Below are 26,906 nucleotides of genomic sequence, written 5' to 3'. Positions count from 1 at the left end.
GTCATTGGTGGCCAGGATTTAGTGCGGGTAGGGACAAATAGTAGGTGGAGCACAGAGAAATCTTAGGACAGTGAAACTATCTTGTGCAGTATGGGTGCCTGGATGGCCCAGTTGGTTAAGTGTCTGCTTTTGGCTCAGGTCATATATACCAGGGTCCTGGGATCAAGTCCCACATTGGACTCCTTGCTCAGTGGGGAGCCTGCTTCTCCCCCTGCTTGTGCTCTCTCTATAAATAAATAAAATCTTACAAAACAGAACTATTCTCTGTGATACTACAATGGTGGATACATGTCATCATATATTTGTCCAAATCCATACACTGTACAAATAAGAATGAACCCTAATGTAACCTATGGACTTTGGGTGGTGATGACACATCAATGTAAGTTGATCAACTTTAAAAAATGTACCACTCTAGTGGGGAATGTTGATAGTGGAGGAGGCTGTGCTTGTGTGGGGGCAGGGAGACCATGAGAACACTTACAGTGTGCTTAATTTTTCTGTGAAAAACTGATCTAAAATGTAAACGTTTGAAAAAGAAGAAAACTGAGCCACCATTTGAAAATTAAGATGTTCTACAAAAAAATTCAGTTTTTCAGCTTCTCTTGAAGAACCAGAAGTTGTGGCAATAGCCACTGTCCTGCCTGGCGACAATCCACTAAGGTAAAGGAGGCTCTCCCCTTAGGCAGGGCATGCATTCTCAGTTTTCTAGGGCTCATCCAGTTTTCTTTACTCATTTACATGATTTGCTTGGCCCTGTATGCATTTCAGTTTGTAGCCCTCTGACAGCTGGAAATGATCTATGCTTGGCACTGAGCAGGCACTTCATTGTTGAATCAGTGAATCTCCCACTATCTTCCTCTACCAATCCTTCTTATATAGCTATAAGAAATCCAAGTTTGTATTTATTTGTGCTAGTTACTGAAAAGTGAGTTGAACAAGTCCTTTGTGTCAGGATAGACTAGATTACGGTGCGGCAACAAACAATCCCCAAATCTCAGTGGCTTAAAACAACAAAGTTTTATTTCTCAGTTACTCACCCAAAGGTAGACACAAAATGAAAATACTCTCCTGTTTTTGCATTTATGGAGACAGACATGAGTGCACAAGTATGTATAGAATCATAGGTTAAATAAGTATTCTGGAAAGTGAACTCATGCAAAAACCTATTTAAATATTGGTTAGCTTAAACTGCACATCTCTCACTTTGCTGGGGATTTAAAAATGTCCCAGGACCCAGTGAGTAAGAGAATACCACTTTCAGTCATGGAAATGCCCACACTACAAAAGGAACCAAAAGCTAATGAAGCACCTGAAAGCTTTAAAAAAAGGAAAAAAAAAAACCTGGAAGCTTGTACTACATTAAATTCCATGCATAAATCCAGAAGCAAAATACCAATATGCAGTGCCCGCAGGCTGTTGCCTCTTCCCCAGCAAGGCTTCCATCTCTGGGCTTCTAGCTTAGGAGGGAGATAGAGCCCAGACGCCCAATATGCAGAGCCACAGAGGGGGCTGGGCTGGGTCGGAGAGAGGGTCCAACAGGCTGGAATCCTCTTCCTCCAGCAGGAGCTATATGCAGGAAAGAAGGGGGTAGGACTGGGTCATATCCATTTCCTTTCCCAGCAACCCCCTCTTTTTACCCCATTCAATCCAGACCTCATCCTTGTTCACCTGGATTATAGAAAATGCTTCCCCCTCACTGATTTTCCAACCTCCAGTCTTGTCTCTTTTGATCCCTCCATCAGAACCACCATACTTATCTTCTAAAGCTCAGGGTCTCTATGTCCCTGCCTAGCTCAGAAATATTCCCTGGCTCCCTTTCATGCACAGTTGCTGGTCTGGACTCCTAAGACTGGCATCCAGACCTCCGGGATGGGAAGTCTCTCCAGCCTCATCTCCTTCTGTTCCAGCGGTTTTTCCAGGCAGGTTTCCTTACCCACACACCAAACCTATGCCACCATCTTGGACAGAAGAATCCTCAGCCTTCCCTCTCTGTCCCCATAGGTTTCATTCCTCAAGATTCCTTTAGTTCTTTCCAGGTTTGTCACTGAGCTTTGTGGAGGCACCCTGTTTTGCCAACTAGAATGGAAAGTCCTTGAAGGCAGTTATCAGATCTGCAGCAGGCAGCTGCAGGGAGCCTGAGGCTGGAGTCAGATCAGGCTCTGCCAGTCTTGCCATATGCCCTTGGGCAAGTCCCTGCTTTTCTCCAAGGCCCCTTTCCCTTGACATCAGGGCATGGGACATTTGCTTTTAAGGACAAAATTAGTAAAACTGGTTCGCCAAACAACTCTCAACTGCAATTCCGGGAGCTAGGTTGAGAAGCCTGGGGCCTGAGTCTGAAGATGTTCAACATGCTGACCCTGGTTAGTCCCTACTTACCTTGGTACCTCCATTTCCCAACCATTCCTATCCCTTCTTCTTTCAGGGAACAGGTTACCTGGTGGGCCACAGGGGTGGAGGAGGGAGATCCAAGGAGGATTGGGAGGAACAGAAGAGGTCAGGCGGGGAGCCTGGGAAGAGTCTTTCAGACCCACAAGAGCCTCAGCTGCCTCCCGCTGCAGCTGCCGCTCTGAGGGTGCAGAAGTCCAGGCCAGGCGAGAAGCTCCAGGGGCCTGCAAAAGAAAAGAAAAGAAACAGAGTGGGAACCCCCACTCTGCCCACTCTCCAAGTAGTCTCTCAGCCCCTGGTTACTTCACTATCCCTTATCTTCCTTTCCCCAGGCTCGATTTCCTCCCAGGGTCCTGGATCCCACTTCTTTCCCAGGACCTGTGGCTGCAGCAGAAGAGGGTCTGGGGTGCCACAGGGCTGGAGTATCAGAGTTGAGCATCTAGAAGCAAGAAGATAACAAGGGGGTTAAACACATGGATGGACATGTACACATGGAAGTCTGGGTACCTGCTGGGTACCCAGGTAGGCTTTGTGGACTTGGGCAAGTCCCTTCCCCTGTCTTGGCCTGTTTTGTTTGCTATAAAATGAAAATCCCTGCCAGTTTCTTTCCCCCAGAGCTACTGTGGCAGTGGTGTCAATTTTTAGAAAACATATAAACAGCGAGAGGGACAGGGATGGCTGTTCCTGCCCTACCAGAGTCTAGTTGCCTTCCTCTAGTTCCCCAATCCCCATGGAACTTGAGGAGCACCTTTAAGAAACTTTCTCTAATGGCCTCTGACCTCTACTGTAGGCCTCTGAGGCTCTTACCATCAGGTCCCACCCCACCCCACCCTTTCAGCAGGCAGTCTGATTCCATTTTATCTGTTTAAGAGGATTTAATAGCTACTGCTATTAAAGTCCAGAGCTTCTGCTAGGGTGAATTCTGTACATTATCACTAATTCTCATGACAAAGCAAAAAGAAGGTAATTGTGTCTCCAACTTACTGACAGCAAACCAGCTTCAGAGAGGTAAAGATATTCATACAAAAGTTCTCAGTCAGGCAATGGCAGAGGAAGGAGTGACCATCCTCACACATTAGTCTGAGACCTTGTATTCTATGTCATCTACTGTGGTGTCCAGGACAGTATTAGGCACATTATAGACAAATATCCTTCCCTCCCTACTCACGCGCGGGGCAGGGCAGAGGGCCCTTGGGATTCTCCAGAAAGGGGAGTCGTCAGTATCGGGCGAGATCCTGGGCAGGTTGGGAGGGGCCCATGAGTGGGCAGCCGGAGGGAAGTGCCAGGGTCAAAGCCTAATGAGGGTAAGAGAATGCAGGAGTGTACAGGGGTTAAAGGTCATGACTTCCATCTTCCTTCCTACTCTGCATCTTCTTCCTCTTCTCTTTCTGGTACAGCAGTACAATGGTATTCAAATATTTGCTGAATGAATGTTGTATTAATCTTACCAGGAAAGGGATGCAGAGGGACAGTAGGTTCTTGGCATAGCAAGCGGCATACCACTGGAGGTGGCATGGAAAGTCCTGGAGGCAGCCAGTGTCCAGGAGCCCAAGGGCCTGGAGGCATTGGAGTCCAGGACAAAGGCAAGGCTTCTGGGGGACGACTGAGCAGCAGAGGCCCTTGGGAGTTATCCTGCAAGGGCAGAGAACACAAGCTGGAGTAAGATACGAGGCTGGGGAAGGAATGAGTACGTTCTAGGGTGGGTTCAGGACCTCAAAACTTTAGACTTGAGGGCTGAAAATACCACCCTCCCATTTTTTACCCATAGAAGAGAAGTGATTTGCCCAGGAGGATACTGCAAATCAGGGCTAGCTCTAGAACCCAAGTGTTGAGGGCACAGAAGGAGGGGGTCTGAGCAAGGGCTAGTATAAGAGTCACTCCTCCAGGGCCCAGGTTCTCCTTACCTTCCCAGGGGGCGTCAGTGCCAGTGGGACTGCCCCATGGGGCGTCTGAGGCTGGGGTGCTATGTTTTCCTTTTCAGCTGTGAGGGAGCAGGGAGAGCTCTGATGAACCCTTTCTCCTGACCTCCACCCCACTCCAACTGCAAACTGAGCTCGTACTTCCCTCTGGCCTTTTTCTACCCAGGGATCTCAATACATCCTCCCAACACTTGACTGCTTTTTAAAGTTGGAGAGACTGAGGCCGCCCAGAGTAGAAACACTTTGAGGTCACATACCAATTCCAACGGAGGGTCTGGGACTCTTTTCCTACTTATGCTTTCGCCACCTCAAACCTGAACCCATCCCTGGCTGGACACTCACCGGGGACCCCAGGTTGAGTGGCTCCCTTCTTGACATGGCTGGGAGCTTTGGGAGGAGCTGCACCTCTCCTCATCAGTCCCTGAGCCAGATGCCTCTTTAGCTGTGCTTCCTGTTGCCTACGCAAGGCCACCTGGGCAGCCATGACCCTCCGGCGCTCCCTAAAACAGGGGTTGCAGGTCAAAAGTCAGCCTCGATTTAGATGAGGCCCTTCCTCCTCCCTTCCCTAGATCTCATTCATACTTACAAGATGAGGACACATTTATGACACTCGCAAGCCTGAAAGAGGCACAGGCGCTTGTGGCCCTTCAAGTGGGCAGTGACGCCGTGGTTTCGGCAGCGGGCACAGGTGGGAGAGCGACTGACAGCTCTCCTGGGGATAAGCTCCGTGCCTGGGGGGGCTCTGGTCTCACCCCCTGGGGCAGAGTCGGAGGCACAGTGGTGGACAACAGCGGGCATTTCTTTGGCTTCCATGGATCTGGGGGCAGGAGTGTGAGGTCAGGGCGGCCACGTGGGCCCTCTCCTGACCAGCCCTCTTGCCCCTGGGAGGTCACACCTGAAGGGGTTTCCACAGCACCCATCTGCGGACTCGGATTTCACCCTCACTCCTCGCACCCCCCCCAACCCGCCTGCTTTCTCCCCGCTTCACCCCACTGCCTTCCTCGGACTTCCTCCTTCCCAGAAGGCTCTCCTTCTTCCCTGGCGCCCCTCTCCCCCTTCCCTTCTCAGCTGCTGGCCTGTGCTTCCTCCTGCGCAAGCCCCACGCTCATACCCCTGCATTCACGACCCCCCCCCCGGGGTTCTACACCCTCTTTCCCCCAACGCCCTGTTCTGAGAGTTCTTCCTGCTGTAGGCGACTACCATCCTCCCTCCTGCACGGATCCAGTTCCGACAGCTACGTTCATGCCCCCGTTCAATTCTCAGCGTCATGTACCTCCTGCAAGTCAACGTTCCCCTTGCTCCCCTTTTAAATCAGAACGCTCTCTTGCCGCCTCCCCGCCCCCACCCCCGCTATTACTTTATTCTCACGGATTCCTCGCCCCACTCTCAAGAATTATTTTCATTCACTCGACAAACGTTTACTGAGCCCCTTCCAGATGCCAGGCCCCCTCCTCACGGCACGGATTCCCGTCCTGCACCCACATGCCCTCCAAACTCTGACGTAAACCCGGTGGTCACTGCGCCCAGCGCTTTGGGGGCCTTTACCCATTCCCAGCAACCGATCTCATGCATCGCCCGGCCCACCTCCCCGCGGCGCACCACCGCCACGCGCGGCTGTTACTCGCGTGCACCCCCTTTCAGCTGCCAGGCCTGTGGCCTCGCCTCGCTCCAGGGTCCAGGAGCGCGCCTAGGGGCCCGCGGCGTGGGGGAGGGGAGGAGAGGGGCGCGAGGAGCGCGGGGGGGCGGGAGGGGGGGTCCAGCGCCACAGAGAGGGGGAGAAGGGACAGGGAGGGGCGGGGTCGTGTTCGCGTCCTCGGCCCGCGGTTACCACAGCCTCGAGCGAGCAGTCAGACACAGTCAGGAGGAAGCGAAAGGATGCGGTGAGGAAGTGGCGTGGGGAACGGCCGCGCTCGAGCCTGTTTTCCCGCCCCTTCTCACAAGGACCAATGAACTTCAAGCGTCATGTCCCGCCGTCAAGGCAAGCGACCAATGCGCTTCAGGATCCTCACTGAAGGACCTTCCCCTTACCTCCAGCCCGCTTTGGCTCGCGCCAGACTGTCAGGCCAGCCAATAGCGCGTCGAGTTGAGTCTTCTCCTTCCCCCCACTTGCCCCTCCCCCTGTGGCTTGCCTTCCCAGATTGTTGCTCCCCTTTGGGAGAGGTGGCCAATAGGGCGTCGAGTACTGCTCCCAGGATAAGACTGGCCCTGTACCCGCCCCCCGCCTCCGCCCCCCCACCTCCCGCAGAAACGGCTGCCAGGTCCGACCTCCCAGGCGTTGACCTGGACCCAACTGCGCACGCGCAGTCTCGTCCTGTAGCCTGCACCGCGCGGTTTTGCCTCTTGCGCTCCGGGCTTCCGCTTCGCTTGGGCGGTTCTTCACTGTGTGGACGCTCGTGTTTCTCTCACGTCTCTCCCTGTGCCCCAGCTCCAGATCTGCCCTTCTCCTTTTATGCGTTTCCTCTCCTTTTGATTTTCCCGTTTCCTTCCCTCATCCCACCTCGGGTTGCGTCCCTTTCCATGTCTCTCTTCCTGTCCGTTTAGGCGCTGATTTTCCTAACTTCGGTTTTCCCGTTCTCTTAAGAGTTCCTGTCCTTCTGTCCATCCTGCTGATTTTCGCACCCCCTTCCTCCACGATCCTATTTTCCGAATAGCCTGGCCCTGTCCACCCGCCCCCCCCCCCCCGCCGTCCCCCTTCCCTCTCTTTCCGAGACGTGGCTGTAGTATTTCTGACCCTTCGTCCCTTTCCGCTCTCGGCGTTCATCTCCCTCCCCGGTTTCGCCTCAGTTCATCGGTTGCATCTGGGCTCCACTCTGTCATCCTCACCTGCCTTCTCCGTGCGTCCCACGGTTTCCCTCCCACCCACTACTGTTGTCCCCTTTCTCTGCGCTTCCTGCCTCGGTCTCCTTTTCCCTCTGAGTGCCACGTCTTTGTGTCCCAGGCCTCATTTTCCTGCCTCTCCCATTGTGCTCTGGCTGCTGGTCCTCTGACTCCCTGCGAGGTTCTAGGCCACGTTGGCTCCTCCTCCTCTGCACGATTTCTCTCTTGCAGTCATAGCATCCCCTCTGACCACCTCTTCTTCATCCTTTCCCTGTGAGAATTTCATTCCGCTTTTTTCTGTTTGTGTCTCCATTTGTGCTCAGACTTCTGGATCCTGTCGATTTGCATTCCAGGCCGGTGTGTGCCATCTTCTCTGATTGGCCCAATCCCTTTGTGTGATCCTTTGTCAGCCTTCATTTCCCTGTCCTGTGTTCCATCTTTTCTGCGGGTCTCAGCGCCTTTGTTTGCTACAGACTCCTGAATTACAGAGCCCGTGTGCCAGGCATTCTGAACAGAAAAGGGTGGCAGAAGTGACCTCTACCTGGACTGCTGTGCAGGCAAGCAGTACTAGACAAAGTTGGACAGGTTGTTTGGGGCCAATCTAGCAGTGGGGGATGTGGGTGTGGGAGGCTTGACTGCCTACTAAAGAGGTTGACCTTGATCCTTTAGATAGTGGAAAGACGGAGAGGGACTGGAGAGCCAACATTTCTGGAGAGTTTAGCACTTGCCTGATACTTTATATTAATAAGCTTAGTAATTTTCAATAGCATTCTCATGAGATGTATTATTAGTCCATTTTATAAATGAGTTCAACAACTTACACAAGATTGCACATCCAGTAAGTGGAGGGGTAAAGATTCTAACCTTGCTCCACCTTTGAGTCCAAAGCCTGTGAACTTTTGTATGACCTACATTGTTTTAGTTAGTATTTCTAGTAACCTTCATTCCCCACTTGTATTCCCTAACCCTCCTGTAGGCGCTCACTTCTAGTGGCTAATGCCTATCTTTTGGTTCTTGTGTTCTTGTAAGATGTGTGGTGTCTTGTGTGCACGCGTTTTTAAAAAAGTTTGTTTATCATTCATTCATTCATTCATTCATTTAAGTACACCCAGCATGGGGCTCAAACACATGACTCTGAGATCAAGAGTCACATGCTCTTCCTACGAGTCAGCCAGGCACCCCTGCACATGTAGTTTTATTTTATTACTTTAAAAAAACGATTTTATTTACTTAGAGAAAGAGAGAGCACGGGGGAGGTGCAGAGGAAGCAGGAGGGAGAGTCTTAAGCAGACTGCACACTATACATAGAGCTTGAGGTGGGGCTCAGTCTCATGACCCTGAGATTAGAACCTGAGCTGAAATCAGGAGCCAGACGCTTCACTGACTGAGCCACCCAGGCAACCCTGTGCCTGTGGTTTTAACTTATGCAAGTAATATAGTGTTTTTATTTAAAATAATCAGCACTGAATTTTTCTGATCCAGCCATGTACATGTTATGTGTATGTCTAATCAGTATTTTTTAATTGCATGATATTCCATAGTGTGTGTCCCCTGAATGTTGTGTGTTCACTGAGTCTCAGCCAGGAATGCCCACATTGCCTTCAACTCACCATCTCCGTAATAATGCTGCATCTTGGTATATGTTACTTTGTGGATGAAGGTGGAAATCTCTATTACGTGTACCTAGGACATAATAGAAGTGGAAATTTGTAAACCTGATTTGACTTAGTCTTGCCAGATTCCTCCCTGCAATGCTGCTTTGGGCCCAAAACATTGATCAGAACTTTCAACTGTTCCTCAGAGTCCAGAAGAAGGTCCTGTGCCCCTCCCAACAACCCCATGAGCAGCAGGACACAAGGGTCCCTGTATCTGTATCCCCACATTGCTGCCAACATATATCTTTTTCCAGCTGTCTGGTCCATTGCTAGTCTGAGAGATGGACAGTTTGATAGACTGCCTTTCTCTGATTATTGTTAAGCCTGAGTGTCTCGTCACATATTTTTTAGCCTTTCTGATTTGCTTTTCTGAGAATTGCCTCTTCATATGCTTGGCCCATTTTCCTACTAGGGCTATTCTCTTTTTCTTGTCAGTTTTCCAGAGGTCCTTGGGCATTCTAATTGCTTTAAGGCATTGTATATACTCTTCTTATGCCAATCTTGGCATTTCACATTATTTTAGAAATGTGTCCATTTCATCCAGGTTTTCTAAAGATTTTTTTTTTTTTACATCATCTCTATACCCAGCGTGGGGCTCGAAATCACAACCCCGAAATCAGGAGTTGCATGATGAACTTTCAACCAGCCAACCAGGCTCCCCTACTTCATTTGGGCTTTCAAATTTATAAATGTAGAGTTTTTAAGTATACTTGTATTTTTTTTTAAAACAGCCACTCTCTGTTACTTCTGATTTTTAATTTGATATTTTATTTGCATCTCCTCTTTTTCTCTTGATTAGATTTGCTGCAGAATTATCTCATTGATTTTGTCAAAGAATGAATGTTAAGTTTTCTGTAATAACTTTTGTTGCTCTAATTCATTGATTTCTGTCATTATCTTCATTTCTGTCCTTTGCTGGGGGGGGGCAGGTGTCTTGTTGCACCTTGTACAACTTCTTGAGTTAATCCATGACCATGTTTTTTAATGTTCCTGTTTCCTGACAAATGTATTGAAAGCATAAACTTACTTGTAAACACTGCTTTAGTTGTGTCCCACATTTTGACTTGTAGTTAAAAAAAACTTGGTTTTGAAATGGTTATTGACTCACAAAAAGTTGCAAAAGTCATAAAGCCATAAATACTTCCTTCTACTTCTGCTCAGGGATATCTTCTACAACTGCAGTATACAAGCATGAACTTGACATTGGCATAAAACTCTTAACTAGAATATAGACTTTAATTAGTTTTCACCAGATTTTACATGCAGTTTGTGTGTGTGTGTGTGAGAGAGAGAGAGAGACAGAGAGAGAGAGAGAGAGAGAGAGAAATGTACTATGTTCATTATTATTCACTTCTAAATACTTTTCAATATCCTTTTCTTTTTTTTTTTTAGATTTTATTTATTTATTTGACAGAGAGAAATCACAAGTAGATGGAGAGGCAGGCAGAGAGAGAGAGAGAAGCAGGCTCCCTGCTGAGCAGAGAGCCCGATGTGGGACTCGATCCCAGGACCCTGAGATCATGACCTGAGCTGAAGGCAGTGGCTTAACCCACTGAGCCACCCAGGTGTCCCCAATATCCTTTTCTGAACTAAGAGTTATTTAGTAATATTTCAGTCAACTTCCCTACACACCCCCTTGTTATTCTGATCTCATTGTCTCTGGCTGGAGAACAGCCTGTGTGACACTGATCCTTTGAGGAAGTCAGCTCTGCTCAGCACAGTGTCCAATGGGAGGACCTAAGCAGGAGTGTGAGGGTCATGACGAGACGCTAATGTGGGTTCAGGGCAGGCTGGAGAGGACACTAAAAAGACGGGAAGTCTTGTGTCCCTGAAGGTCACAGGGAGCCTATGTCACAAAACCTGACAATCAACTTTCTGCTCTAGAAACAGTGACCCAGAGGCGGGTGAACAGAGAATTCAGAAACTGACGAGAACAGAGCTTGATACCTGGATTGATCTTGGTTCTGGATTGACCTCTAGCATCCAGGACCCCAACCCAGGACCATGGGACCCCAGCACTTCAGCCCTGTGCATCTCTTCTGCCTCCTAGGGGTCATCTCCACTGTGCCTCGTATGTCCTGTGGGGCTGGATGCTTTGGGACCCCAGAGGGTGGGAGGCTGGATTCACGTAACTAGAGGAAGGAGGGCTGGGTATCTGGGTTCCTCAGGGTTCAGGGTCTGTGGAGGCCAAGTTCTTGGCTGGCAACTGGGGGGCTGAGAAGGCAATGTGAGGGGCCCGTGACTGGAAAGGCATTCTCCCTTTAGGGGCCACGGCTCTTTTATGCTACGAAGCAACGTCCTCACTCTTCAGAGCTGTTTCTCTTCATGACTGGAAGTGGCTTCTGATGAGGAGCATGGTGTGTAAGCTGAGTGAGGGCTGTGAGGAGACACTGGTGTTCATCGAGACAGGTGAAGGAAAGTGACTTTGATACATTACTTTTTTTTTTTTTTTGGTTTCTCTTCTGACCCCCAGCACCCAAGGACTCTGGACTCGAGCTCCAAACAGTTACTCCATTTTATCTTTGGAAATAATGTCAAGACACTGGCAGGAGAGGGCAGGACCTGGCTGGGTGTGGTGTGGGCTGGATAGGAAGGCAGAAAGGAGGTGATCCCAGGTGGATGGGGGACGATCTGGGAGAGAATAAAAGAAAGGGACACAGGGGAGAGAGGAACAGGGGGATTACCGTGGGGAGGGGTTGGTAAGGAGAGAAAGACAGAGACCCCAGACCTGGGATCTGAGCCCTGTGCAGCTGCCACGAGTAGACCTTATGGCAAAGTTGGTGATGGGGCAGAGTGAGCTGGAGGAGCAGGGTGCAGGGTGGGAGGGTTGGCTCTGGGTGTGGTCAACAGCACTGATCAGAGCTCTCTAATCTGCTCCTCAGGGACCAGAAGGGGAGTTGTGGGTTTTAAGGGCTGCAGTCCAGCCTCATCTTACCCCCAGCAAGTCTCCTACCTTGTTTCGCCACCTGGATTGTCCATTGCCTCCTACAGCCGCGTCTGCCGGACATACCTCTGCAATAACCTCACCAACTTGGATCCTTTTGTGAAACTCAAGGCCAGAACTCCTAAGTCTACAGCATTTTCTCCCCATAGTTGCCCGACCTGTGTGGGCGAGCACTCCAAGGATTGCCTCCCAAATTTTGTCACCACTGATTCCTGCCCCTACGACGCCTCTCAGTGTTATAGTTCCACCTTAAAATTTCAGGCAGGTGAGAAGAGAAACTTGCTTTAGTGCCTTCCCACTCCGCAAGAGTCTGGAAGAGGGGATTGGGACTGCCCGGGCCAGGCACATGAATTCCAAGGCGGAAGGACTAAGGTGGCTGTTACCCAAGTTTCTGGTGGGAGAGCCAGTGTCCTGGGTTGGGAGGGGTGTCTGGAAGCAGGGGCAGGGCCCTTGCATCTAGGAAGTGTCCCTGATCCGTCTCTGTCTGCCTTACAGGCTTACTCAATACCACCTTCCTCCTCTTGGGCTGTGCTCGTGGACACCACAAACTTTTAGAAAATTATCACCATATTGGGAACATCAGAGTGACCGAGGTCCTCAACATCTTACAGAAGGCCCAGATTGCTGGCGCAGAGCCCTCCAGTTGGAATCCTGCTTGGAGCCTCCTTTCAGGACTTCTGCTGGCCTTCAGGGACTGACAATCTAGCTGGACTGCACAAACCCCTTCCTGTTACCCAGTAAAGCCACAGAGTTGCCTTTCTGTCTTGTCCTGTGATCCGTGAGGGTTGTGGGGGTGTGGAAGGTGTGAGGGGAGCCAAACAGACCCTGGAAGGGGGGGGGCAGGCAGTGGGCAGTGTGCATGGTGAAGTGAGCAGGGGTTGGGGAGGAGGGTCATTAGCAAAGTGACAGTCATGCCCAGCAGCCAGGAGGACCCCCAAAATTATTTTAAAGTTTTTTAAAAAATATTTTTAAAAAATTATTTATTTATTTGACAGACAGAGATCACAATTAGGCAGAGAGGCAGGCAGAGAGAGAGAGAGAAGGAAGCAGGCTCCCTGCTGAGCAGAGAGCCCGATGTGGGGCTCAATCCCAGGACCCTGGGATCATAACCTGAGCCAAAGGCAGAGGCTTTAACCCACTGAGCCACCCAGGCGCCCCTAAAGTTTTTTTTTTTTTTTTTTTTAAGTAATCTCTACACCTAGTGTGGGGTGTGAACTCATGACCCTGAGAACAAGAATCACATGTTCCTCCAACAGAGCCAGCCAGGCACCCCTCCCCCAAATATTTCATTTTTCCCCTTCCTGTGGTGACCTGAGCTCTAGCCCATTCATCCCCTGACTCAAGAGATCCTGGCCAAATCTCTCCCATTTTCTGGGCCTCAATTTCCTCCCCATTAAAATGAAAGGCCTGGGGCATCTGGGTGGCTCAGTCAGTTAAGTGTCTGCCCTCGGCTCAAGTCATAATCCCAGGGTCCTGGGATCGAGCCCTATATTGGGCCTTTCCCTTTCCCTCTGCCTGCTGCTCCCCCTACTTCTGTTCACTCACTTTCTGTCAAATAAATAAAATCTTTAAAAAAAATGAAAGGACTTATGAATTAGAATTGGGTATCATCTGGGTGTTTTAATTTTTAATTTTTAAAAGATTTTATTTGTTAGAGAGAGGGAGAGAGAGGAAGCAGGATGGGGAGAGGGGCAGAGGGAGAGAGAGACAAACAGACTCCCTGCTGAGAGGGGAGCCTAATGCAGGGCTCAATCCCAGGGTCCTGAGATCATGATCCCAACTGAAACTAAGAGCCCACCGCTTAGCTAACAGCCACCCAGGTGTCCCCCATTTATAATTTTTTTAAAAGATTTTTTAATTTATATGAGAGTGAGAGAGATTACACAAACAGGGGGAGTGGTAGGCAGAGGGAGAAGGAGAGCCGGATGTGGGGCTTGATCCCAGGACCCTCGGATCATGACCTGAGCCACAATCGAGAGTCAGATGCTTACCTGACTGAGGCACCCAGGTGCCCCCCATTTATAAATTTCTAATGTTCAATGACCTTTGCTTTCTTGGGACAAACGTTAAGTTAGTCACGGTGTACTGTTTTTATTCTATATACTATTGGATTTGGTTTGAGAGTATCTTGTTTAGCATTTTTGCATCTTTATTTATGAGTATGATTGGCCTGGTATTTTCCTTTTTCTGTACTTCTGTTGTTGTTCCCATTTCAGTTTAAAGGTTATACTAGTCTTGGAATAAGTTAGGGGGATATTCCCTTTCTATTCCATGGATGAATTTCTGTGATTTTGAGATGATCTGAATTGAAAGTTCTGTGGAACTCTGATAAAACTTCTCGATTGAATTTTTTTCTCTCCTTCCTTAAAATCTTTTAATATGGAAAATTTCAAAGAAATACAAAGAGAGTTTGTGTACAAACATATACAAGTGGACTGTAGTTGGGGCGCCTGGGTGGCTCAGTGGGTTAAGCCGCTGCCTTCGGCTCAGGTCATGATCTCAGGGTCCTGGGATCGAGCCCCGCATCAGGCTCTCTGCTCAGGGAGCCTGCTTCCCTCTCTCTCTCTGCCTGCCTCTCTGTCTACTTGTGATTTCTCTCTGTCAAATAAATAAATAAAATCTTTAAAAAAATTTAAGATATCAAAAAACAAAAAACAAAAAACAAAAAAAAAAACAAGTGGACTGTAGTTCACTAGACTAGTGAGAATAGTATCAGGAAACCCCATGCACCCATCTCCAGCCCCAAAGTATCAACTCATGATGAACCTTGTTGTGTCTACCTCCCTTCTACTCCTCCACGCACTGGATTATATGTTACAAATCATATAGTATTGTTTGTAAACACTTCTGTGTGTACTTCAAAAATGTAAGGGCCCACCCCCCAGTTAAAAAAATCAAACTTAGAGAAAACTTGCAAGGCTATGAGAGGGGACTCCCAGATACCTCTCATCCCTATTTACCATGCCACATTTTTTTAAAAAGATTTTATTTATTTATTTGACAGAGAGAAATCACAAGTAGGCAGAGAGGCAGGCAGAGAGAGAGAGAGGGAAGCAGGCTCCCTGCTGAGCAGAGAGCCCGATGTGGGACTCGATCCCAGGACTCTGAGATCATGACCTGAGCCGAAAGCAGCGGCTTAACCCACTGAGCCACCCAGGGGCCCCCATGCCACATTTGTATTCTATCTGTATAGATCTAAATGTATGCATGTGTATGCACACAAATCATTTTCATTATATATATATATATATATATATATGATTTTTTAAAAGATTTTATTTAAGAGAAAGAGCGCACATGAATTGGGGGAGGCAAAAGGCAGAAGGAGAAGTAGACTCCCTGTTGAGCAAAGAGCCTGATGCAGGACTCGAACCCAGGATCATGGGATCATGACCTGGGCTGAAGGCAAATGCTTAAATGATTGAACCACCCAGGCTCCCTATGTATGATTTTTTAATAAACCAATTGAAAGTTATAGGTATCATACTACTTCACCCTCACTACTTCCACCTGTATCTCACTAGAACAAGGATTTTCTCCTATATATCCACCCTACGATTACCAGGCTCCCCCAATTTGATCTTCACACAGCAATATTATCCAATATGCAGTCTCTATTAGCTTCCTGTTACTGCTGTAACAAATTACCACGAAGATGGTGGCTTTAAGCAACAGATACTTATTCTCTTACACTTCCAGAGGTCAGAAGTCCACCATGGGTTTTACGAGGCTGTAATAAAGTTATTGGCGGGACCACATTCCTTTCTGGAGGTTCTGGGGTTGGATCAATTTTCTTGCCTTCTCCAGTTTCGGGAGCCAGCCCATACTCCTTGACTTGTGGTCTCTTGGTGTTCAGCAGGGAGTCAGCTTGAGGATTCCACCCCTCCCTCTCCTTCTGTCTCCCTCTGTCCCTCTCCCCAATTGCAAGTGAGCTCTCTCTCCCTCTCTTTCTCAAATAAATAAATCTTTTTTAAAAAAGGAAGACTCTAACATTGACACCACTGGATACCAGAATTAGGAAAAAAGTATGGACTGAAAAAGGTACCTGAAGAAATAATGGTCCAAGAAGCTGAGGGAACCCCAAGCACGATAAGCAATTGCAGTAAGACACATGCAAACTTCTGGAAACTAAAGACAAAGAAAAAAGAAATCTTGAAAAACAGCCAGAGAAACAACCCATTGCATATTAAGGAACACTGATTTAAGTGATGGTAGGTTTTGTGCCCGACAGCATAGAGGCCAGAAGGAAGTGGCAGGGTTTTCAGGCTGACTACAAATCATGATATGGCAAAATGATCTTCAGGAGGAAAGAGGAACTAAGGAAATATTGTGATGAAGGAAAAATATGAGAATTTGTTGCCAGCTGACCTACTATTAAAAATAACCAAGGGAAAAGATGTCCAATTAATTCATCCTTCTCTGTGGCTTATGTTTGGTGTCATATCTAAAAGCTAACCAAATTTACTTTGTTTTGAAGTCAACTCTACCCCCAATATGGGGCTAGAACTCATCTAGGCTAGAACCTAGATCAAGAGTCACAGGTCCCATCCACCAAGCCAGACAGGTGCCCATAACCAAACTTAAAATAATTGAAAGCAGAGTCATCTCTCTGAAAATAGTAATCAAACAAGAAAACAGCAATAGAAAGACAACAGAAAAATCTTCGAACAATTGTAAAGCAAGCTACATATGTGTAAGTAATCTATGGGTCAACAAGGAAGTCTCAAAGGATATTTTAAAAATACACAGAATTATATTAAATACACTAAAAACATCTCCACCACTTGTAGGATGCAACTTATGCTGTGCTGAGAGAGGAATTTGTAGCAAGAAATGCTTATAAGAGAGGAAATATCTCAAATCAACAATCAGAGTTCCTACCACAAGAACTAGAAAAATAAGAGCAAAGTGAACCCAACTAAAAGCAGAAGGAAAGAAATAGTAAAGATAGTAAAGAGCACCCAGGTGACCCTCGTGTTGGTCACTGTGAGTGGACATAATGGACCTGAGCCCCACGAAGGGCAGGGCTGGGTCTGTAGCATTAGAGTTGGTTCTGTGGGTGGGATGTGGAAGATAGGGGTGGCTGTGAGAGCCCTAGCATTTTCTCTTCCTCTGAGGGGATCGCAGGGAGATGCAGAAACTCTCAGATGTTGGATTCTACCCTGGGAGATCTTCAGGCCCCTTTTGTCCCTTGGGTGGAATGTTTGATCTGCTGGGAAGGGCAAGCAGATGGCAAAGGACCCTGAAATCAGACACAGGGCTCAGCCAGTAGCAGCTGGGAGAACAGCCCAGGGTTCTGTTCAGCCTTGCTGCCTGGGGGGCTCAGCTGGGGCTTGGGAAATAGGACCCTGTGCTCAGGGATGCTCCAGGCTGGCTGAGGGGTGTGTTTCCAAGGTCATGCACCAAGGGTTCGAAGACGCCCATGAAACATTCCTTCCTTATTGTAGACAAGAGAGGGGCCTGGCCCTCAGGGGCTAGGAGGTTCCCCCAGGAGGCTGGAGCTGACTCCCAGCCTCCCACCCTCTGGGGGCAGCAATCAGCCAAGCAGGGAGCTGAAATGGATGTGCCAACAAGTAACAGCTGGACATGTGCAAAGGGTTTACGATAGAGCAGAATCGGATAGTCCTTGTAATAGCATTCGGCCTCATTGTATCCTTCTGTAGAATACAAATGGGCAGTCTCTCCAGCAGTCCTTCATTGTCTCCTCCCAGCTTAACTTGTGGGGGGAGGTTGGCTGGGACACTGCCCACGGTGCTGATGAAACCCAGCAATTCCCAGGGATTGGGAGCCTTAATCTAGTTCTGTCCACATTCTTTCCATTCTTAACAAGGAGCATTACTAACAAGAGTTGGAGAGGGCTTCACGGAGTGTGCACTGGCCTCTGTCTCCATGGCTCAGGGCAGTGAGGGTGCTTTAAACATTACTGCAGGAAGTGGCTCCACAGTTAGATGACCAAGTCCGGGCTGCCCCCAGTAGTTGGTAGTGAAGGAAGGTGATGAACAAGGCCTTGAGGGCTGTGATAGAGGGCTTGAAGGCTGTGGAACAAGGGCCCCTCAGAGATGTTTCTATCCTCAGGCCCAGAATCTGTGAATCTGTCAATGATAAAGGTACTTAGGATTAAGAATCATGGGATGCAAGATTACGGTGGTATATCCGGGTTGGCCAAAATAATCACAAGCGTTCTTTCTTATAAGTGACAGAGGAGGGCAGAGGAGGCAGAGCCAGAGAAGATGTGATGGATGGAAACAGGACACAGAGATACTTCATGTTGCTCTGCTGGCTTTGGAGGTGGAGCTTCCAGGGCCACAGCCATGGGAAGCAGGTGGCCACCAAAAGCTTGGAAAAGCAAGGAAACACACTCTCCTGGAGCCTCCAGAAGACATATCAAGGTCGCATCTTGATTCTTGCTGCTTTACACCATGAAGCTTGCAACAATTTGACATGGCAGCAAAAGGAAACTAACAAGTAGAGTCACCTTGTCTAATCCCACGAAGTGTGTGTTTGGGATGAGGAGGGTCTTAGAGCTGAATAATGATGTGCTACTTTGCAGGTTGTTCTTCATACCTCTAGTTTCATGACTGACAACAGCTCCGGCAATGGCAGACACACTTGTGAATGTGGGTGCAGTACCGTGGTGCTCAGACCACTTTTGTTTGTATGAATGTGGGTGCCGTGATGCAAACAAACCCACATGGGAAGAACACCCAACATGGGGCCTCAGGGAAGGACCAAGACCTTCTGGGCCCAGTGTGTGGAGGAGCTATAGGGGAGGCACAGGTGGGAGGATGCCCATGGACCAGGTGAAAGAGACATTTTGTCCCATCACCATGGGAACCTGGGTGACAGGAGAGGAAAGCCTGCCTCTGACCTGGATGCTTCCTTGTGGGGAGTGGTATGTTTCAATCATGTCCAGTTCAGTGAGAAAAGTGGACATTGATGGGAAGTACTGGGCTAGAGGTCATGGGCTGTGCCTGGGAGGGCCATACTCAGGGAAGGAATTCTGGGTCTTCCCCACTGGGGTTACTTTGACAGCCTGTCTCTAAGTCACCCTCGGGGGTAAGGACATCCTGAAAGCTGGCCTTGGACACAGAGGAGAAACCTTTGGATAGGTGTCAGTGCCCTGGATCCAGGATTTGGGGACAGGCAAGTTTATTGGTGAAGACCACTACTCAGGGCCACCAGGGCTGGTGGAGGAGAACTCAGGACACCAAAAGATAGTGAAGGAGTCCCACACCAGGATGTGCGCCTGCCAAGGCGGCTCCTTCCTAGCTCCTCTTGTACGGTCATCAGAGGTCCCATGTTTTCTGCTTTTGACACCCAGACCACATTTATCTATTGCTTTGGTCTATTGCTTTGGTCCCTGAGTGGTATGACCCTGAGTGGTGTGAGGACTGCTGAGTGCTCTTATTATTTGGCCACAGCCCTGACCCTAGTTAGCATGGTTCCAACAGTCCACACCCCTCACCCCTTCTTCTATCCTGGAGGACCAGAGATGAAGGCTTGGTCAAGTCAGAGGTAATGTTTCCCTATGTGACCCAAGAGAGAAGAGACCCAGAGTTTCAGGTGAATTTCTTTTCTCTTTTTTGTTTTTTACACTTTATTTATTTTTTCAATGTAAACTCTATACCACATATGGTGCTCAAATTCATGACCCCAAGATAAAGAGTTGCATGCTCAGGGCACCTGCGGGACTCAGTCAATTAAGCATCTGCCTACAGCTCAGGACATGATCTCTGGGTCCAGCCCCCTGCTCCATGGGAGGTCTGTTTCTCCCTTTCCCTTTGCCCTCTTCCTGGCTCATGCATGCTCTCTCTCTCTCTCTCAAGTAAATAAATAAATTTTTTAAAAAGATTTTATTTATTTATTTGACAGAGAGAGATTACAAGTAGGCAGAGAGGCAGGCAGAGAGAGAGAGGAGGAAGCAGGCTCCCTGCTGAGCAGAGAGCCCGATGTGGGACTCGATCCCAGGACCCTGAGATCATGACCTGAGCCGAAGGCAGTGGCTTAACCCACTGAGCCACCCAGGTGCCCTAAATAAAATCTTTTTTAAAAAAGAAGAGTTGTGTGCTCTACTGACTGAACAAGCCAGGTGCCCCTGGGTGAATTTCTTTAAGAGAAATTACCATTCACAAAAAAAGGACCAAGGAGGGGATGAGTCCTCTTCATCACATCTTCTCAGATCATCCTCTGTGGGTCAGCGGTCAGGACACTTTCCCTGAGAACCCCCACTTCCTGGGAGATGGGGGCCTTTTTCCTGGGTTCAGGGAAGCCTGTAGGGGTCTCCAGAAATCAGGAAGTTCCCAACACTCGATGTTCCTGAATATTGTCAGGGACGAGTGCTGGTTCTCTGGCACAGGCTGTGGCTCCTGACCCCACCTAGAGTCCTGGGTCTCAGCGGCCCCCAGGCCCTGGGGAAACTAAGAAGCCATTTCTGCTTTGTGGTTGATCTGGCAGTATGTGTTTGTGTCTGGGTGTCGTAATTCCTGTAAAAGAAGAAGAGGCCTCTGAGCCCCTGTCACCTTCATAGAACACATCTGGGTGACTTTCAGCTTCTAGGTCAACCTGGGCTGCTCTATGGGAGCCTATTTCCTCCCAGTATCCCCTGTTCCTCTCTGCTCTGCTGTTTCCTGAACCTCAAAGCACAGTCAGGGGCAGGTTGGGCGCAGATCTTCAGCCCCTTTGGGCTTCGGGGACCAGAACATTAGGTGCCCACACTCACCTGGTAGATAGGAATGGCTGTTGTGGGGCCGGGCAGGGAGTCCTAAACAGGAGAGAATGGGTGTTGGTAGACAGAGAGGGAGGGTCATTTCTCTATGGGATTGACCAGTTCTGTCTCTTGAGCAGCTTTCTCCAAGCCTGTTGGCCCACACCCCAGTCCCAGACCACTGCCCACTGCCCCCTCTGCCCCATCCTGTTATCCCAGGACCATTGGCTGATGCCCTCAGTGCCCACCCTGTCCCAGGCTGGACTCCAGTGTTCCCACTGGCCAGCTCAAGGGAGCAGGGACAACTCAGGACATGGTGGGGGGTGGTCCTGTCCCTGAAGAGGGTCATGCCTGGCTGGAACAGGGTTTGCCTTGTCCTGGTTAATCTGGGAGAAGCAGGGTCTGCTCCTTGTTGCTGAATTGGTTGGATGCCCTGCCTTGACCCTGCACAGCCTGGACCCCACTGGAAAGAGAGGTGGAGGGGGCAGGCTTACCTGCAATTTGTTGCTGCTGGCTGGAACCTGCCCTGGGAACAGAGACAGGAGTTAGTACCAGGGATGTGAAGAAGCTTGGGCTCATCCTCCCAGGAGGCAACAGGTCTGCAGCTCTCAGACAACAGGGAAGCAGGAGCACTTCCCACAGAAAGACCCACTGGCCATTTTAGGGCCCAGTGCAGGTAAGGTGTTGACCTATGATCTAGATTCCACAGATCAGGGAATATAGCCAGTTGAGGTCCCCTGGGTTAAAACCCCAGAGAAAGGGTCAGTGGCTCCAGGCGGCTGAGTAACAGGAGTGGACATTGGGGCAGGACCTTGGGGCACCCAGAACACCCAGGCTGACAAGATACTCACGGGGGGTGGATGCTGCGCAGCAGAGCTCTCTGAGGTCACACCAGCCACTGGCCCTAGGAAAGATCAGGCTTAAGTGTGAGGGCTGCAGGGAGAGGTCACAGCTTTGGTGTCAGAGCAGGGGACAAGCAGGATCCTGATTCCAGGCAGGGGTTAGAGAACCCCTCTCTCCACCAGTGCTGTTTAGCAGAGGAAGGGCCCAGGACAGGGGATGAGGAAAGGCCCTTGAAACCCAGAAGGGAAGACCAGCAGCCTGATGGGTGACTAGGAGAAAGTGTCCTGGAAAGGAACGAAGAACCCAGGAAAGGAATCAAAGATGAGGTCCTGACTGAGTGGTACGGTCAAGTCTGCAGCTCCTTGTGCTGGGTGGCTCAGTGGTTTAAGCCTCTGCCTTCAGCTCGGGTCATGATCTCAGGGTCCTGGGATCGAGCCCCACATCGGGCTCTCCGCTCAGCAGGGAGCCTGCTTCTCCCCTCCCCTGCCTGCCTCTCTGCCTACTTGTGATCTCTCTCTATCAAATAAATAAATAAAAATCTTAAAAAAAAAAAAGACAGGACACTGGGGAGCCCTGGGTATGCTGGATCCCCAGCATGTGGAGCATGTACTGAATGTGGTGTTCCTGCTGTGGCCACACTCTTGCCCCCACAGGCCCTCCCACAATCTCCATCTTCCTGGGAAAGCAGCATAAAGGACATCCCAGGACTAGACCTGGGTGAGCCCAGGTTCTCCGGTCTCACACATCAGGGACTGTGGTTCCCGCATCTGCCATTTGGGGGTGACACACCTGGCCTGTCAGGCTCTTCCCCTCTACATTTCATGGCCCTGCCCAGGACCACCCTCAGATCCTGAGGCTGCAAATCCCCCTCACAGAGCGGGGGGACTGAAATAAACCACAGATGCCCTTTGCTGAGCACTTAGTCCTGTCATCACTGCTGCAGATTTGCCAAGTGACCAAGACAATCCTGAGAGGCTATTCCCTTATTGTCCCTAATTTATACCCAAGGAAGCTGTGAAGGAAGCACCCCCGTCAGCAGCTGGCGAGAAAGGAGCCAGATGGAATGGGAAGGAAAATCCGTGGGGCAGCTGGGATCCTGGAAGAGCCCGTCTAGGATCCTAGGTCAGGACAGGTCTCCCTCCTGGCTGGGGGCAGCTGTGGGACACGATCGGTGTGTGGGAAATGTCATTGTACCTTCCAGTCCTTGTGCAGAGCAGGAGACAGCCTAGGGCAGCTGCCAGTGCCAGTCCAAAAAGGACCCCGGCTATAAAGCCAATGATGGACCCCACAGGGATGCCTGTGGTGCTTCCTTCATCTGAAGAAGAAGAAACAGAGGGGAATTAGTCCCAAGTCAAATCTGGGCAAACCAGGAGAGGCCATGGGGGAAGGGCCTAGTTAGGGAGGAAGAAAGGGCGTTGAGGTCTGGCTGGTGTGTGTGTGTGTGTGTGTGTGTGTGTGTGTGTGTGAGTGTGTTGTCACCGCAGTGCCCCCACCCCCTCGGCCACTGCATCGTTTCTGTTCCTCACAGTGCAACCTTGGACTTTGTCTAATCACCACATTCCCCCCCCACCCCAGGGTGTTCATTTTCCTCTCATGTTATGCCTCTTCCCTGTGTCTTCTGTCATCATTGATGGTCTTGGAGGGAGGCGCTTACCTGTCCACTCAACACTGATTAAGAAGAATGACACCAGCTGACTGCGTTCGAGGTCTGCTCTGTGCCAGGCACAAGGGAAATATTTATGTTGACTCTGCTGCTGCTTCCCTGCCCATGAGGGGCCAGGTGTCATGCCCACTGTGCACAATGAGCAACTCAGTGTGGACAGGGCCCAGTAAACCAGTGAAGGTCAGAGAGCTGGAACGTGATCAGACAGCACTCATCCCAGTTCCCCGAGACATTACAGCTGGCAACAAAAATGTTAATAACCAAAGGACAATAGCTGCTAAATTGGACTGAACCCCAAATCTGAGTATTACGCTATCTCAGGATTTCATTTCATGAACTCATACTAACTATACTAACTACTCTCACAACTTCCCTGAGATCCAGCTGTTCTTTCCAGTTTTAGAGAAGAGGAAAATGAGGTTCAGGAGATTGAATGTCTTGACCGAGTTACAACAACTGGTACAAATCAGAACCAAGATGCTAACAAGATTCATCTAATTCTGGGGAATTTTATCCACATTGCCCTAGAGGCCCTGAAGGAGGCTCCCACCTCCTGCAGGCCGCCACCCATTTCACGCCGCCTGCCATGAAATATTAGGGAGGAAGGGGCAAGTTCAAGGGTCACTCACAGCTCACAGCCAGCCTCACAGGGTCACTTTTCCTGGAATCGCCTGGGTTGGAGACCTGACACTGGTAATTCCCGGCATCCTCCTTCCTGACAGGGCGTATGGTGAGGGTGCTGTTGTCCTGGGACAGTGTCATCCTCTCCATGAGCTTTAGACTCTGGCCATTGAAGAGCCACCCGATAGAGACCCCAGGGTTATTTGTGGAGCAGGTCAGGACCACAGAGTCCTTGTCTTCTGTGACTGTGGTGTTGCTGGCATGGAGAGTGGGCTGGGCCAACGGCTCTGCAGGGAAACCCAGAAAGCGGCTTAATGAGAATGGGCCTGGCCCCTCGTACCTGGTCCCTGGGGCCTGGGGCTAAGCTTCCTCTGAGGTGCCAGCCAGTTGGAGGGCCCCAGACAGCTCTGTGAAGGTACCCCAGAGGATGGCCCTACTGTCTGCAGAAGGATGAGTGTCTGTGTTCAGGTGATGATCTGCAAGGAGAGGGCTGTCCCTCACCCTCTGACCCTTAGGTTCCCTCTGGCCCTTAGTCATGTGTCTGCTCCACCCAGACATCACGGTGGCATCAGCACCAGGAACCTCTAGCTTGTGTGGCCAGCAGCCTCAGTATCGTGAACAAGAGCTGAGACCAATGACCAGCAGAGAGCGAGGGGATGAGCAAGGGGCAGGGGTGCTGAGGGAATGAATGACCCATCATCTCTTCAGAGAGGCACTCTGGGTGCAGGATCCTAGGAGGTCTGACCACCAGGCTCTCTGCCCTCGTTGGGAGAAACTCCCACACCCTTCACTCCTTCCTTCCCCAACAAAAGCAACTGAGTTTCCTACATGTGGACCCTGGGCTAGTTTTAGGGGCAGGATGGGGAGCAGAAGGCTAGTCCTTTCCCTGACTCCCCAGTGGGAGGGACAGGAAGACAGCAGGAAACAATCAGATCTCAAGTCGTCTAGAACAGGGTGGTGAGGCTCGGGCATCTGAGGGGCGGCCAGCTCGTTCTGACAAAGGGTGTTGGGTTCCAGAGCAAACATGGAGGGAGCCTCTGTTTGCTCTCACCGCCCACACCAGCATCCCTCCCTCTGATGGAGGAGAAGACGGGGCTGTGTCTGCACACAGAACCGGGGTTACTCCCATGGGCTGCTCCTCAGTCTGTGTGATCCTGATTCAGTGACTGTATCTCCCTGTGCCTTGGTTTCCCCTTAATGCACCAGGAAGAATGATAAATGACCTCTACTTGCCAGGCCTGTGAATTATCCTTTAAACAACCCCAAATACCTGACCCAAATTTGGGCTATAGCAGCTGGCCAGTCAAACGGCAGCTGTTAACTACTTTGCTCCGCTAAAGAAGGTTCCCTGGGCCTAATTCTTGGTGGAGGAGGATGGCCAAAAGTGTCTCGCTGCTCTGTTCCTCCCTGGCAGTGCTGCCCTTCCTCTGGGGTCCCCCAAGTCCTCCAGAGCAGTTGGCTAATGGACTGGGTGCTTTTTAGGCCTGTGCTGTCCATGCTGAGCCTCAGGTGAAGGACCAGGCTTGGCCCCTCCCCCGATGTTGCTCTTGAGACTGAACCCTGGTGGTGACCACCTCAGGCAGCCAGAAATGGTTGTTCCCAGTCAGCTCTGCCCAGGAGCCCCAACCCCATCCCGGCACAGATGCCCCAGGGTCACTAGAGTCAGGAGCCCTGAGACAGTGGTCTGGGCTGAGCTCTGGTGACAATATCAGGGACTCCCAACCTTGGCCCTGACTGACCCTGCAGAGTCTTTCTCAGATGATCCCAGAGTCTGGATTCCAGGAAAGAAATTCCAATCTTAGGAAGTTAGTCTCCACTGTGTGTCCTGCACTAAATGCTGGAACCCTCCCCGCACATGGGACATAATGCAGAGGGGGAAGGAGGCCCAGTCCTGGCCTGTCATCCTGTGTGAAGCAGGAATTCACCCCACCCCGCACCAGAGGTGAGAGGAAATTACTCACGGAATATGCGGACCTGTCCAGTTACTTGTGCCGTGTCATAAGCTCTATTTATGATTTCTAGGACGTAGACTCCTGTGTCCTTCAGGGTGATGTTCTGGAACAGCAGGGATCCGTTGGGGTACACTGTCTCTCTGCCGCTGTGTGCAGGTCCTAAGATAGTTTTTTGTGTATCTACTATATATGATACAATATGACGGTTCTCCTTTATTGTGGCCCCTTTGAACCAGTTGAAGCGTCCAGTATACCCAGGCAGATTGTGGACTTGCAGAAGGACGTCCTTCCCTTCGGTAGCACTGGGCGGCACGGGCTCCACAGTGACTTGGGCAGTGGTGGGCGGGTTCCAGAGGGTTAAGAGCGAGACTAGGAGGGAAGGGAGCAGACGGATCAGGGTCTGGACCTGGGTGTCGGAGGGAAAGCTGGGGCCCTGCAGACGGAGCAGGTCCTCATCCCCTAGCCTCGGGGTGTGTGTGTGAGTGTGTACGGGTATCCGTGTGTCTCTGCTGGTCAAGGTCAGCAGCATGACCGCACTGCTTCACCTCTGAACTTACTCCCTCTGTTTGGAACAACTTCCTCCCATGTCTGTCGCTCACTCCCTCACTGCCCTCAGATACCTGCTCACGCTCAGGGGAGCGTGAGAGGCCTCGCTCGTGAGAGGCCTGCCCTGACCACCTCCTCTGAAGACCCTCTGTCTCCATGTCCTGACCTTTCCCTGTTCTGTTCCCTTCATGATGCTTATCAGAACCTGACCTCACATTCTAGACGTCTTCGTCCCCACAGAAGTGAGCCTGGGGAGCAGGGACTCGTCTGATGTGTGCCGTACCCCCGTGGTGGGCAGGCGGCAAATACCGGGGCTGAATGAATTATCCCCAGGGCCCTCCAAGTCTGGCACTTGTCAAGATCTCAGGTTGGTGGGAAGGGACAGCAATTAGGGTCCCTGGTTGTTGTTATCATCAGTTTTCCAAATTCAGTGCTCAGTGATGAGTAACTTGGGGAACAGCCCTTGGCTCACCACTTCCAGATTCTGAGATAGTCCTGTCGCTGAGAGGCTCCTCCAGTCCTGCCCTGCTTCTCTGTCCCCTCTCAGAGCCCTGTCCTCCCTTGAGACCCCAGCCTTCCTTTTTCTCCCATCCTCCCACTCCCTCCCAGGGAACTGTCCCTCTCACCTGCCAGCAGGAGGTCCTGCCAGGGGACCCGTCCTCCTCGGGGAAGGGCCGAAGGGGGCTCCATGGTGTCTGCTGCCCGTTCGGTCCCTCCCTCTGTGAGAAGAGCTTCTGCTCCAGAAATGCTCAGGAGAAGCAGTTGTCCCAATGTTGGCTCTGTCTTAAGTGGCCTCGGAGGCAGGAGTGTGGGGTGGGGTATCTGCCAGGGCCCCTCCTTTCCCCTCCCCTCCT

General features: G+C 50.3%; 2 protein-coding genes across 3 annotated transcripts; one reads left to right on the top strand and one right to left on the bottom strand.

Annotated features, from left to right (window-relative positions):
- Positions 1 to 1,456: 1,456 nt before the first annotated feature.
- Positions 1,457 to 26,906, bottom strand: DMRTC2 (DMRT like family C2). Its single transcript, XM_044257240.1, has 15 exons — positions 26,679 to 26,906; positions 23,563 to 23,841; positions 22,465 to 22,585; positions 21,279 to 21,331; positions 20,922 to 20,953; positions 20,443 to 20,484; positions 15,769 to 15,851; positions 4,894 to 5,124; positions 4,650 to 4,807; positions 4,293 to 4,369; positions 3,837 to 4,020; positions 3,557 to 3,683; positions 2,767 to 2,827; positions 2,438 to 2,612; positions 1,457 to 1,569 (listed from the first exon to the last, which is right to left on the bottom strand). The coding sequence occupies exons 1-15, from the start codon at positions 26,740 to 26,742 to the stop codon at positions 1,457 to 1,459; spliced, it is 1,800 nt and encodes a 599-aa protein (XP_044113175.1). The 5' UTR covers positions 26,743 to 26,906.
- Positions 10,528 to 12,615, top strand: LYPD4 (LY6/PLAUR domain containing 4). 2 transcript variants are annotated; one of them, XM_044257245.1, is made up of 4 exons: positions 10,528 to 10,850; positions 11,045 to 11,188; positions 11,662 to 11,988; positions 12,219 to 12,615. In XM_044257245.1, exons 1-4 carry the CDS (start codon positions 10,784 to 10,786, stop codon positions 12,419 to 12,421), a joined length of 741 nt encoding a protein of 246 aa, XP_044113180.1. In that variant the 5' UTR covers positions 10,528 to 10,783; the 3' UTR covers positions 12,422 to 12,615. The 2 variants fall into 2 exon arrangements, with proteins under 2 accessions (XP_044113180.1, XP_044113181.1); XM_044257246.1 differs by lacking the exon at positions 11,045 to 11,188 and having other exon boundaries at positions 10,528 to 10,889.

This window comes from Neovison vison, chromosome 7 (assembly GCF_020171115.1).
Source record: "Neovison vison isolate M4711 chromosome 7, ASM_NN_V1, whole genome shotgun sequence".
Classification (NCBI taxonomy): Eukaryota; Metazoa; Chordata; class Mammalia; order Carnivora; family Mustelidae; genus Neogale; species Neogale vison.
Note: the sequence above shows the minus strand (reverse complement) of the source record. Positions and strands in the feature narration are given on the sequence as shown.